Raw genomic sequence first — 12487 nt, 5'->3', positions numbered from 1 at the left:
GCATCCAAACATGGGTTAGGTGCAATATTAATGCAGGATAGAGGAGTAATAGCGTATGTCTCAAGAAAATTAAAGCCTCATGAGGAACGCTACGCTACTCACGATTTAGAGTTAGCCGTTGTAGTACTGGCTTTAAAGATTTGGAGACACTATCTAGTGGGGCGAAGTTTTACACTTAAAAGCAACCATCAAAGTCTACAATATTTGTTCACCCAAGAGACTTGAATGTTAGACAAAGACAATGGAGTGAATTCCTAAGTGAATATGACTTTGCAATATCATATATTAAAGGAAAAGAAAATGTAGTGGCAGATGCTTTAAGCAGAAGACCCCGGATATTTTCTCTCATACCTATCAAAGTAGACTTAAGGCAGCGAGTACTAGAACATCTCATAAAAGATAGCTGGTATTTAAAGGTAAGATCTAGTCTTGAAAGTAAAAAGCCAAAAGAATCTAAGGTTGAAGGATATGAACTAGAAGATGATAGAATCTTACGATTTTATGGAAGGATGTATATTCCTGATAATAGGGATCTTCGAGACACCATCCTTAAGGAAGCCCACAGAACAGTGTATTGTGCACATCCTGGAGTAAAGAAAATGTATATTGATACCAAGAAACTCTTTTTTTGGTCGGGCATGAAACATGATATCGTTCAATTCGTTGCAAGATGTTTGGAATGTCAACAAGTAAAAGTTGATCATTGTCATCCAGCAGGTCTCTTACAACCTCACGACATTCTTATGACCGAATGGGAGATCATTTCTATGGATTTTATTACTGGGCTACCTTTTACTTCTCAAAGACACAATGCTATTCTGGTGGTAGTGGATAAATTAACGAAAAGTGCCCATTTCATTCCCATAAGAGATACTTACAAAGTCGCTGGCGTAGCTCGAGTATTCATAAATGAAATTATCGATTTCATGGAGTATCTAAGAAGATCATATCATATAGAGATTCACGATTCACTTCAAGATTTTGGATTTGCATGCAGTCGGCCTTAAGAACTCAACTAAATTTAAGTACAGCTTATCATCCTGAAACTGATGGGCAAACAGAAAGGGTAAATCAAGTAATTGAAGATATGTCGAGGATGTATGTTATGGATCAGCAATCGCACTGGGAAAGGTACTTATCCTTAGTCGAATTTGCATACAATAACAGTTACCACAGCTCAATCAGAATGCCTCCATTTGAAGAATTAAACGGCAGACCTTGCAGAACACCGTTAAGTTGGGACAGGTTAGAAGATTGGGTGATAGTTGGGCAAGAATTAATCCAAGAAATGGAGGAGCAAGTAAAACAAATTAGACTTTACCCAAAATGATGCCCAAAATGTCTAAAATGGTAAGTTTTTACCACAAACTGAAAAATCAAATTTTTTATACTTATCAAGTATATGCTTCAGAAATATTTCAGACTTGAATTTCACAATTATGCAGTGAATTCCAACAAGCTAAAATGTTAGATCAAGGTCAAATTAGAGATATTAGAGATGCCCAAGTGGCCAAAACTTGTGAAAATTTAAATTTTGCAATTCTAATTGATTTTGACCAATTAAAATGTGGTTTTAGGGCTTAGATACTAGTGATTTGACTATTGTAATAAAACTGAAGCAGAACAAACATTTAGAAGTCAAACCCTAGGCCCAAAGCCTTGAGGATCCCACAGTTGAAATTCGTTGAAATTTTGGCATCACGTTGCCACTTGAAAAACATGAATTTTGAGACCTTAAACCTGCAAAACCACCAAGTGTTTAGCCTTAAAACTTCAGATTTGGGTTTTAGGTCAATTTAGGGCAAAAGAGGCCATGAAAATGGAGAACAAGGCTAAGGGAGGTGAATTTGCAGGGATAAAAAGGCTAGGTTGATAGATCGGGGCCCAAGAATGAAAAAATTTAGAGCTGATTTCCACAACATGTCCTTTCATGTGCACCACAATGGTCACTTAGCTCAAATGTTCTTCCACAACATGTGTCAAAGTCCATCAATGACCTCCATGTATTATGCTCGTCAAATCAAGCATCCTCAAGTGAAGTGTCCAACCTCCATAGTGTATATCACAAGGTCCCAAGTTTCTAGGAATAAGTGTCCTCCTCAAGTGCCCACCAATCTACCTCCTTAGTAGGTACCTCCTAATCAAGATAACAACCTCCTAGGTAAGGACACTATGCTAGTATTGTAACCAAGGTTGAGCATTCACCCAAACTAAGCCATCTATATATCCATGAAGCATTGCCAAGGAGCTAATAGACCTAGCACTCTCATAGCAAAGTGAAAACTTTTTGGCAATAATCCCAAAAGCTAACAAAATGGCATTTGAGTAATCATTAGCCTAAAGTTAGAATCAGATCCTCTATAGGGATTTGGCCTTGTCAAAATTGCTTAGGCTTGAATCCTTGTATCATATCAGCAATCATTAAATATCAAAATATCTTCAAATCTAAATTTCATATTACTTCCTATGTTGTTCCGATCTATTTATGCTTATGTTCTTTTATGTTTGAATAGAACTATCTCAGTTAATTTTGGTTCTTTTAAGACTGAGTATATGGAATAATTTTTCCAATTCTGCTCAATTTATTCCTACAATTCACATTCAACTCTTGGTGGCTATGCTAAGTATATGGGCAAAATTGTTTGAGATGGTGAGATATTGGCAAAATTCTGATACAAAGAGATATCGGTAGGAAAGACTGTATTTCAATTTTTGGTTGCGCTATTATTCTCCCTTTTGTTACAAGGCATGCTGTTAAAATTGGCAACTAGGGCCAAACTCCATGCGGATCACCTTATTTATGGCCTCTGATATTTTTCCTAGATTCCTCTCATCGAGAGGCGTAGGATTGATCTAAAGATCATCCGATTCCGATTAGTATTTATGGAGATATGAATTAATTTTGATTATGGACAAATTGTCAAGGTCGGCGAGCAAACTTATGTAGGCTCAGAAGCCCAACAGTCACGTCTATTCATCCTCAACGTTTGCATATAAATACAAGGAGCATTCTCCTCATTTGGACAATTCATTCACTCATCTTCTCTCTCTCTCCTACGCATAAAAGGAGCCTCTCTCTCTCACACGTGTGGCTGAAAGGAAGACGTCCTAGGGCAAGGAAGATGCAGAAAGAAGGATGTTAGGGCAGCAAGTCATCTCTTTGACCAACGTTGACCAAGCGTTGACCATCCAGAAGTGCGGATTGGGTGTGGTTGCCTTTCCTAGGCAGGCCGCAATTTTTGGCACAGAAACCGAGGTGATCTGACCTCTGGTTTGACCGGTGTTGACTGCCCTAGTTTAGGGCTGCAAGTTGACTTCAGAAATCTGCAAATTCACTGTACTTTTGGGGCTGTTCAAGGGCTGTTCAAAGACAAATTGACCGGAAATTGACCAAGCATTTTAGAGGTCAATTTCAGCTAGTTTGACCAAGTTTGACTTTGCTGATCTAGGGTTTGCTACTGCTAATATAAAATTACAGAATTCAGATTTTGTACTATCTCTCTGCTGAACTACTGAAGATAAAAGAAGATTTGATCAAAGGGTTTCCCTGCATTGGGGTTTGTCCCTAGCTAGCCGCCACATCTTGTGTCTCTTGTCTTGGCTTGTTTTCTCTTGATCATTTAATGTTCTATCTACACTTTACTTAATGTATATGTCATTGCTAATCTGTGGGTAATAAGAAGAAAAATAAGTAAACTGCTCTAAGCATAGAACATAACTAAAATTAACACATGCAAATTATTGAATCTAATTAATAGCCTTAAAATAGGAAATTGAAACCATTGGGCCCATGAAATTGGAGCTCCTAATACAAATCTGCAACACCACCGTCAAGCATTTTAATTAGGGTTAACAGCTTCCAAATCAGATGCCTCTTTACATACACCTAGCTAACCCCTATTATTTCTCATGATTTCTTAAATCCTCACCATAAATTCGATTAAATTCTAATTATGAAGCAAATACTATGCTGTCATGCATTCTAATTAAGGTCATATATGACTATTTTAGACCTCTTAACATACACCTAGCCATCCATCCATTAGTTCTCATGTTTTTTTTAATTCTAGCTGTAAATTCCAATAAGGTGTGGGTGTATTTGTAAAGCAAAAAGTCAATTGGATCTAGCCCGAGCAGTTGAGAGGAGTGTTATCATCCCCACTCGAACAATTCCCACGAGTGATATGTTGAACTCTTAAGAAGTATAATGTTCTATTGGCCTTGAGTATAATAGCAATTAGATTCAGAATTTATTCAACTTTACAACAAGAATTAAAGAACACATGAGAATTAATGGAAGGACAGCCATGTGTTTGTCAAGCGGTTTAAAATAGTGAAATATGTGATCATTTGCTTGTGAATCGGAAGCTGCTAACCCGAATTAGAATGCTTGATAGCCTGTGTTACAAATTTGCTTACACATGCTGTCAAGCATTCTAATTCAGGTTATCACGTATCTGCCTATTTTGGGCCTCTTAACATACACATGGTCATCCTTCCATTACATCTCATGATTTCTTGAATTCTCGTCGTAAAATCGAATAGCATAGTCTAAATGTTCTACCTTCTGGACATTTTCTGCATATATTTTCCGGCCAATTTTGCCCAAAATCCAGCCAAACATTGTTGGAATTGCAGATTTGAGTTGTTGAGTCCGCACAATCTGAGTGCTGCATAGGTTTTTCAGGGCACTGAATCCATTTATATGTTCAAAAATTCAGATTAAACAACAGAAAATTGTGATTTTATCAACCACTGTATAGCCAGTTAGCAGTGATGGTTGCCAGAAAAGTCCAAAAGGTGGAATGTTTAGACTCGTCCATTTCTAATCAATTCTGACTCTAATTGTGCTATATGTTTGCCATTCATGTCAAGCATTCAAATTAAGGTTAGCAGCTTCCCATTCACAAGTAAATTATCACATATTCCACCATTTTGAACCTTTTAACATACGTGGCCGTCCTTTAATTTTCACGTTTTTCTTTAATTCTCGCTGTAAGTTTGAACAAATTCTGAGTGTAATTTAATTAGCTTTATCAGATTCCCTCTGTAAGACAATTCCAAGACTATCGGCCGGTCTTGTAGAAGCTGGAGAATTAATTAATCCTTAAGTTTTCTATCAATTTCACGGGATTGTAAAGTGAAATGCATCAAAGGAGAATCAATGAAAGAAGGAACACCTGAGGAACAAGCATTGTGCCGACCGTGACCCCGGCCATAATGTCGGCCTGCAGGTATTCCCTCCATTTATAGGTTCGAATCCAACGAGTGCAGGGCAGCAACAGCAACAGCCATTCCATGGCTGACATTCTTTGGATCCTGGAAAGCCATTTGGCAAAAGAGCTCGGACGAGGACGAATTAACGATGACGATGAAGAATATGGAGGATAATGTTGCAGAGGAATGACCTTTGGCGTCTGTCGGATTCCAACGGGGGTTGCAGGAGTGCTTGAGGATGGATAAGAGGACGGCCTCCACTCCATTCTTCGTCACGCTCTCTCCCGTTCGTCCCGCCCGGCAATTGGTACAAGTACGGATATCCTTGCATTTAGTTAAATTGCAATACTTTATTATTTATGACTTTTTATTATCAAATCAAAGGTGCGTGCTTTTTTATTTCTTTTATACGGGAAGGTCGATCAAATTGTGTGACGAAGTAAAGATACGGGACCCTGCCAACCAATGGTGTGGCTGTACGCACCATACTTTTTTATTATCGGGCATTTCTTATAAATCTTTGAGTTACACGTTTTTAAATAAGGAGACCGAAGGGATTTTCTAAGGTGCAGCACACCGCCAGCACACGTCTAAGCTTGTCAATGGAACCTTTTGCCCAAATTCGCTTACCATTCGTAGTTACGTTTCGTTCGTTTTGCCATGTGTCGTCACAGACAGCCGCCTTGATCTCTGCAAACTCCCACCCCCGCCACAATTCTCTTTACCCGGCACCGCGGGCCTGTAATGTTCTGGGTGTATCCCTTCATTAGCAAACATTATGGTCGTTCCATTTCTCCAGGGATTATGCAAACACTTTACAAATATGTTGAATGTTTTGCGCCAAAGCAAGGAGAAAGGCGAGTGGCACCATATCTGTGAGTGAATAGTTAACGACAACAATTTGAAAGAAGAATTTGGGTTGATTATGGTAACGATCGATGTTCGAGGAGCCCAGGGCTTCGAATATCTGCATGGTTATTCTTGCCCGACGCCTTTACATAAAGACCTCCAACATCGTCATGGCCCTGTGGGCCCAAATATCATTGACTCCATTACCTGAGCAACAGAACTAATGTCTCCAGCATCGATGTTATGTAAACCATTTCAACCCTGGAGTTTCTATTCATCAAGATCGGTGAGTTGAGAGCTTTCGAGAGATATAATTTTCTGTTAATTCTGGCATTGTATAATTAAATTTCGAAGTCTAAGAAACCCTAAAACAATCTACAACAATATCTAATCGAAGCTCCTTTATTTCATGCCATGGTCTTAGTTTTTTTTTTTTTTGCTTTGTGGCCAAATTTATTTCAATGGCTTCATAAATGAAAGCAATGGGCCGTAAAAGCCACTAATTTAAACATATTATCAGAAATCATTTCCAATGTGATCATAGTAATTTATCATTGTTCGTTTCTCCATCCTATGTCGTGCAAAACTTCCGAAAATTCAACTCGTTGTGGGGCAAAACAAGAAGCCAAAGCATATGGAGTAGTTTTTTCTTGTTTAAATATTTTAGTCCATTAATTTGTCAACAAACCCAACTTTTTTGGTGATTCACTGTTCTGTCTGCAATCGCTCACTTTTTGGAGTTTTGAAGTATAGGTCATGTTAGAATAGGCTAAATTCTCTGATAAAGAGTTATATGGGACAAGTGTCACTGAACCGAAATGGAACTTTGATTTTAAGAAAGAGGTCTATTTCGAAACGGAATCCATGCTAATCACACATTTCTCGAGTTTCAATGTTCTGTGTTGTTTTGAAATAGGCTAAAAACCCTCGGTGCCTCCCTGGATCACTCTCAATGTTAACATGTGGCAGGCAGGCATTCCTCAAAAATATGAATGAAATGATATTTTAACATGCATAAGACTAAAAATAGCCTATGGGACCATTAGTTCCTTGCTTTTCGCCTTTTGCAATTCAATCGCTTTCTTAAATGATGCTAACATCGCTAACAATGCCAAGAAACTGATGCTAACATATTCCCATAGCTTTTTATGATGTCTTTGAATGCATCACATTCCAAAATGAAATGTTTTTCCGATTCCATTGCCCTAAACGTTCAAAATGTTCACACTTGTTCTTCCCAAGCTTCTTTAGGCCTTTTCCACCGTTCTATTTCACACCAAAGTCGATGCGAGTTGGTTCTTAATTGAGCAATAAGAACCTTTGCCCTCCATGGAATGCTAACTCTTTTTGTTGTAGATTACATGTAGGGTTGTATTCTTCACTCGTTCTTCCCAAGCTTCTTTAGGCCTTTTCCACCGTTATATTTCACACCAAAGTTGATGCGAGTTGGTTCTTAATTGAGCAATAAGAACCTTTGCCCTCCATGGAATGCTAACTCTTTTTGTTGTAGATTACATGTAGGGTTGTATTCTTCAATGTAGTATTTCTTCTTTCTACCAAACTCTTTTCCCCATACCTGTTTACGGAACTTCTCCATAACAAAATTCTTTAACTCCTTACTATTTGTGGGACAAGCATTGAAGTAGATATTGCATTTTTGCATACATGTATAGTTTTGTTTCATCTAAGTTTTCTTTCTTTCAGTCATGCCTTCATTGAAGATAACATTAGGCCATCTACCTACTCCCATTTGCTCAATTCTTTTTAGATATCTTATGAGCCGCACCATGGCAATTACTTCGATGGGAGTTGCTCTTGTTTCACTCAACATTATCTCATAAGGTATTGAACTTTTTATTTTGAACTTGCTCATGATCAAGCGTTTTTGGATTTTCTCAATTTGCTTCCATTTTGAGATGGGGGTGCTGCTAGCCCACAATTCACATCCATATAGCTAGTTGTCCAGTCTCTTGGGAATCCTTGTTGAATATTTCCATGATGTGCAGCGCAAGAGTGTTCATTCTCCATTTTAGATACTCTGTTTGAAGTTCAACCAAGTCCCTTGCCTTTCATGTTTTCAACTTTTTAATTCCAATCTCCACCTCTTGTAATGTGAAGAGCTTTGTAGTCGTGTTGATCCTAGGGGGAGGCTCTGCTTCTTATTCTTTTTCATAGAGTTGTCTTGCATATTCAAACCATTGATTGGTTGTAATATTATTTTTTATTTGCTTCTTCCTTGGTTGAGGTTCCAACCAGAAAAGCTTTGGGTTATTCTTGCTTTAGATATATTAACTCTTCTCGCCTTGTTTTCATGAACTCATCTTTTTTTCCCTTTTAGTATTTGCTTATATAACTTTACATTCACCTTCTCTTTGCCTGCATTTTTCAAGGTTCTCCTTGCCATTTTGCATTCCTGATCAAATCTATTATCACTTAAGGAAAACCCTAGCTACTGGAAGAAACCTAAGGTAACCTCAAACCTCTTTTAGGCTGAAAGTTGGCCCTTCAACTCAGAAAAGAATCTATCCCTAAAACACAACTACCTAAAGGTCACTATAGTAGAAGGTTTCGTCTTTAAAATTCTATGGCCAGATTTAGTTCATAGGATAAAATTTGGTTGGGTTGTTTACAAAACACACCATTGGGCATGGAGTCCAGTTCTAACAAGTAATGCTACAGATCTAATGAGCGGGATACAAAAAGCAGGGTAGAAATAACTCCTTTGACAATTTGAGGAATTTCGAAGAAGAGAATTAAAGAAAACAGTATTATAACTGATAGAAGCAACAAGTATTAATCACTGAGAAATAATGAAACCAAAGCATAAATACTTTTCATAAATAGAGAAATAACGGACAAGGAACTACAAGACATGAGTTTTTTGCAAATGCTCATCAAACTATAATATATTTAAGATCTGCTCAAATACACCAGAGTGCTAATGTTTTTCACAATAAAAGCCAACCTTTACTTCCTCTACCGTCTCTGTCTTTATAGAAAAGAGAAAATAACTAAAACAAGTTTCTAATAAAACTTAATTACAAAATTTAAAAATAATAACAGCGTACATCTCGAATACATGCATATAAAACTTTCTAATCCTATCTGCATCTAAAAATCATGTTGTTACTGGAGTCATGGCTGGAGATTGTTGGAATTTCTAAGTTTATCCATCATAAATTCTTCCTGTACTATCTGATTTATTTCTCCCTAATTGTTCATTTACTTCACAAGTTATTTACCATGTAAATACTGAAAATAAATACAAGTACAATATCAACACATACAATTCATCAACTGAAAGAAATAGGAACAAAAGTGACATTTATTTTTGGAGTAATGTCCCCAGAAAAACCCAATGCGGGAAAACCGATGCAGCAATCAGAGGGTTTATTATTAAGCAGTTTCAGAATACAATCTGGGTGCCAGAAAAGGCTCACCCAATAGAGAATGCCCTCTGCAGTAGTACCTCTCTGTCGGAGAGGGCTATCAGCTCCAATCTGCCCCACGAAATCTCCTAGCGTCAGCCTCTAGGGTCTACGTCAACCTCTCTCGCCCAGCGTCAGCCTCTAGGGTCTGCGTCAACCTCTCTAGCCCAGTGTCAGCCTTTAGGGTCTGCGTCAGCCTCTCTGGACCTACGTCAGCCTCTCGGGGCTCTGCGTCAACCTCTGGAGCCTTTGCGTCTCCCATGCTGGCCCTCCTCAGGCTCTGCGTAGCTCCTAGCTACCTCTACGTGGCCTCTAGTTGGCTCTGCGTCAACCCTCTCCCGGCTTCTGCGCTGATGCTCCCAGTACTATCTCTATCTCTCTGTTACTACATTTGTTGCCCCTCAGCTGTAACTCTGATCAATCCTTCGATTTCCTCAGCAAGCCCTGCCACAGAAAATCGAATTTCTAATCAACTCAATGTGTTCTCCAACTGACCATCAAGTTTCTTCTTATACTTTTCTCGTTGACAATTCAATGGCTAAGATTAAGTCGCTAATCAACAGCTAAGATTAGATCTGGCTTGATCCATGACTTTTGGACCATTCTAACTCAGTTTTATATTAATTCACATTAATATTTTATTTTACCTAAGTTTAGACTTAGGGACTCCGTTAAAATATTAATTATTTTAATATCTCCCAAATTGGTAAGATTCCGCCCAAACCATTTCTGGGTCTTGGAGATCTCATGTGCTTTAGCCTCTCCACCAATTTTCAAGGATAGAGCACCTCTGATGCTATCCCAAATCAACACTCCTTAGCGAGCACTATTCTCTAGTAATACTCACTGAGTATCACTTTGATCATCCGGCGTTAGTCCCTGTGTTAATGCTAGGCCTGTTGCCCAACATCCTCTGCACTGTTGTATCATGTATTGTTATCCATGGCCCTACCACTGCCATTGCTGCATCTATACGACAGCGATCCGAGTTTACTCAACTACCGGATTTAACCAAGATCTTTTACTTCCGTGATGTTGTTTAGAATTGCATTTAAACGAGCATAAAGGAACATCTATGCATGTTGTAGAGAAGAGGGAACATGACCAGAATTAGCAACATAAAACACAAGACGTTAATAATGGAGTTCGTCCAGGAGGGACTATGTCTCCGGGCTTCGATGTCAAGATGGTGTAGGTCGCTGCATTAAGTGCCGGAAAGAGTGATGATGTACATGCATGTGTTTTCTCTATCATACAAGAATATGCCCTCACGTAGGAGTGGCTCCAAGAGATGTTCCGCTACAAGAACTCTCATTCAAAAAAGGACTCCTATCAGCATGACATAATTTCACGTATGTTAATAATGAGCATCCCACCAACATGGCATCAAAGGGATCTCAATTCAAACATACATGGCGACACATGAGTATCCCGTCAACATGGCGACAAAGGAATCTCAATCAAAACATGACAATAAATACATCTCACATCAAGAACAAAACAACTTCCCACATCAAACATCAAACATCAAACAGGGATCTATACAGCACAGTGCATCTCAAGCAAAGAAACAAAGAAGTACATGATCACACTGCATTACGTTACATCAAGGAGTTATCTAAAAAGAGGATGATAAACTGCTAGATCTGGTTGTACCATTAATCTCGTGGTGTTGAATATCATGGAAATGACTCATCACACATTGAATGTTGACACCGCATTCCACTTTGAAAAGTGGCCGAAAAATGGAATGATTAAATGGAAAATCTGATTACACCATCAGATTCGTGGTGTCGAATAGTGTAAAATCGACTATCAAATTTCTGAATTCTGACGAAGTGAAAATCTAGAGCTACAGGGATCTTTTAGATTCCCCTACATTCCTCAAAGATTACTCCTTTGGGTCATTTGAAGATCTGCTGCTCAGATCAAAATTCTATCTGCGCCATCAAGATCCTTGCAAAATTCTGAGAAGAATGAAAATGAAGTTGACTGCATTCTGACTCTGGCGAATTTCAGCCTCCAAGGAATCTGGAAGATTCTCAAAGATTCTTCGTTGTTGGGAATCTGCAAATCTGCTGCTCAAAAGGCAAATCCAACATCGCCATAGTGTCCCCTAAAAAAATCTGAGAATCACTGTAAACTTGATTACATTCTGATAAAAAGAATTTTTACTTCCCATGGAATCTTAAAGATTCCTCAAAGAATCCGCATGAAAATATTCCCTCGAATATTCTGGGCATCTACCTTGTTTTCCGTGCCCAAGGTGGACCCCCTCTGCATTGCCACACCTCCGTTTTGTCGCTCTCCTGTGCGATGTTCCATGAAATGGTCGTTTTAATGAACCATCGTAACATATTACATAACCGTTGTCACATTATATGTGTCATGGTTATAACCGTCTTAATGGGCGCAGATTTTTTTGTTTATTAAATGGTTGTGAGGTGTTAAATGGAGGAGTTTGGTACATGGGTTGGGTTGCCCGTGGAGCGGGCCAGCCACATGGCCAGGCGGGTTCAATTACAGCCGGCCCATAATTATTTATAGCACATGTTTTATATATATGGTAAAATGGGTTGGGGTATGGGTCGGGTCCACCAAAGGTGGCCCGCCCACTCCGTTTCATTTTAATTGTGTTTGGTTACAATGGTTGGGGCTGGCGGGGGTCATGGCCCGTCGACCATTTTTTTAATTAAAAGCTTTTTTTAATATATGTTTTGGAAGGTCTGATGGAGGTGGCGACAGTCATGGCCTGCCACTTGTTTAATATTTATTTTATTTTTTATTTTTATAATAAGGCCATTTTTTTTTATTTTGTCTAATATAAGGGATATTAGACAAATTAAGTATCCAACAAGCTCGCCCGCTTTTGAGAGCTAGTTTTCATGCCCTAGGGTCAATCAAATTGAAGGACACTTAAACTTGGCCTCTAACTTTCGCATACAAGCTCGGTTTGATGAACCGTTCACACTGTTGCGATCAGGACGACGAAA

General features: G+C 38.7%; 1 protein-coding gene across 4 annotated transcripts in view; it reads right to left on the bottom strand.

Moving 5' to 3' along the window:
• Positions 1–12487, bottom strand: part of LOC149218001 (sulfate transporter 4.1, chloroplastic-like) — a 116459-nt gene that overhangs the window by 70124 nt on the left and 33848 nt on the right. The window contains exon 1 of one of the 4 annotated variants that reach the window (XM_089383722.1): positions 5181–5543. The exons of the other annotated variants lie outside the window; for them this stretch is intronic. Within the exon in view, the coding sequence (XP_089239848.1) occupies positions 5181–5483 (303 nt within the window). The 5' untranslated portion in view covers positions 5484–5543. Of the gene's footprint in view, positions 1–5180; positions 5544–12487 lie in introns of those variants that run through there. 4 annotated transcript variants of the gene reach the window in all.

Source organism: Pinus tabuliformis, chromosome Q (assembly GCF_031772625.1).
Source record: "Pinus tabuliformis cultivar Carrire ecotype Pingquan chromosome Q, CPIR1, whole genome shotgun sequence".
Taxonomy (NCBI): Eukaryota; Viridiplantae; Streptophyta; class Pinopsida; order Pinales; family Pinaceae; genus Pinus; species Pinus tabuliformis.
The sequence above is the reverse complement of the archived record's forward strand: the minus strand, read 5'-3'. Positions and strand labels throughout refer to the sequence as shown.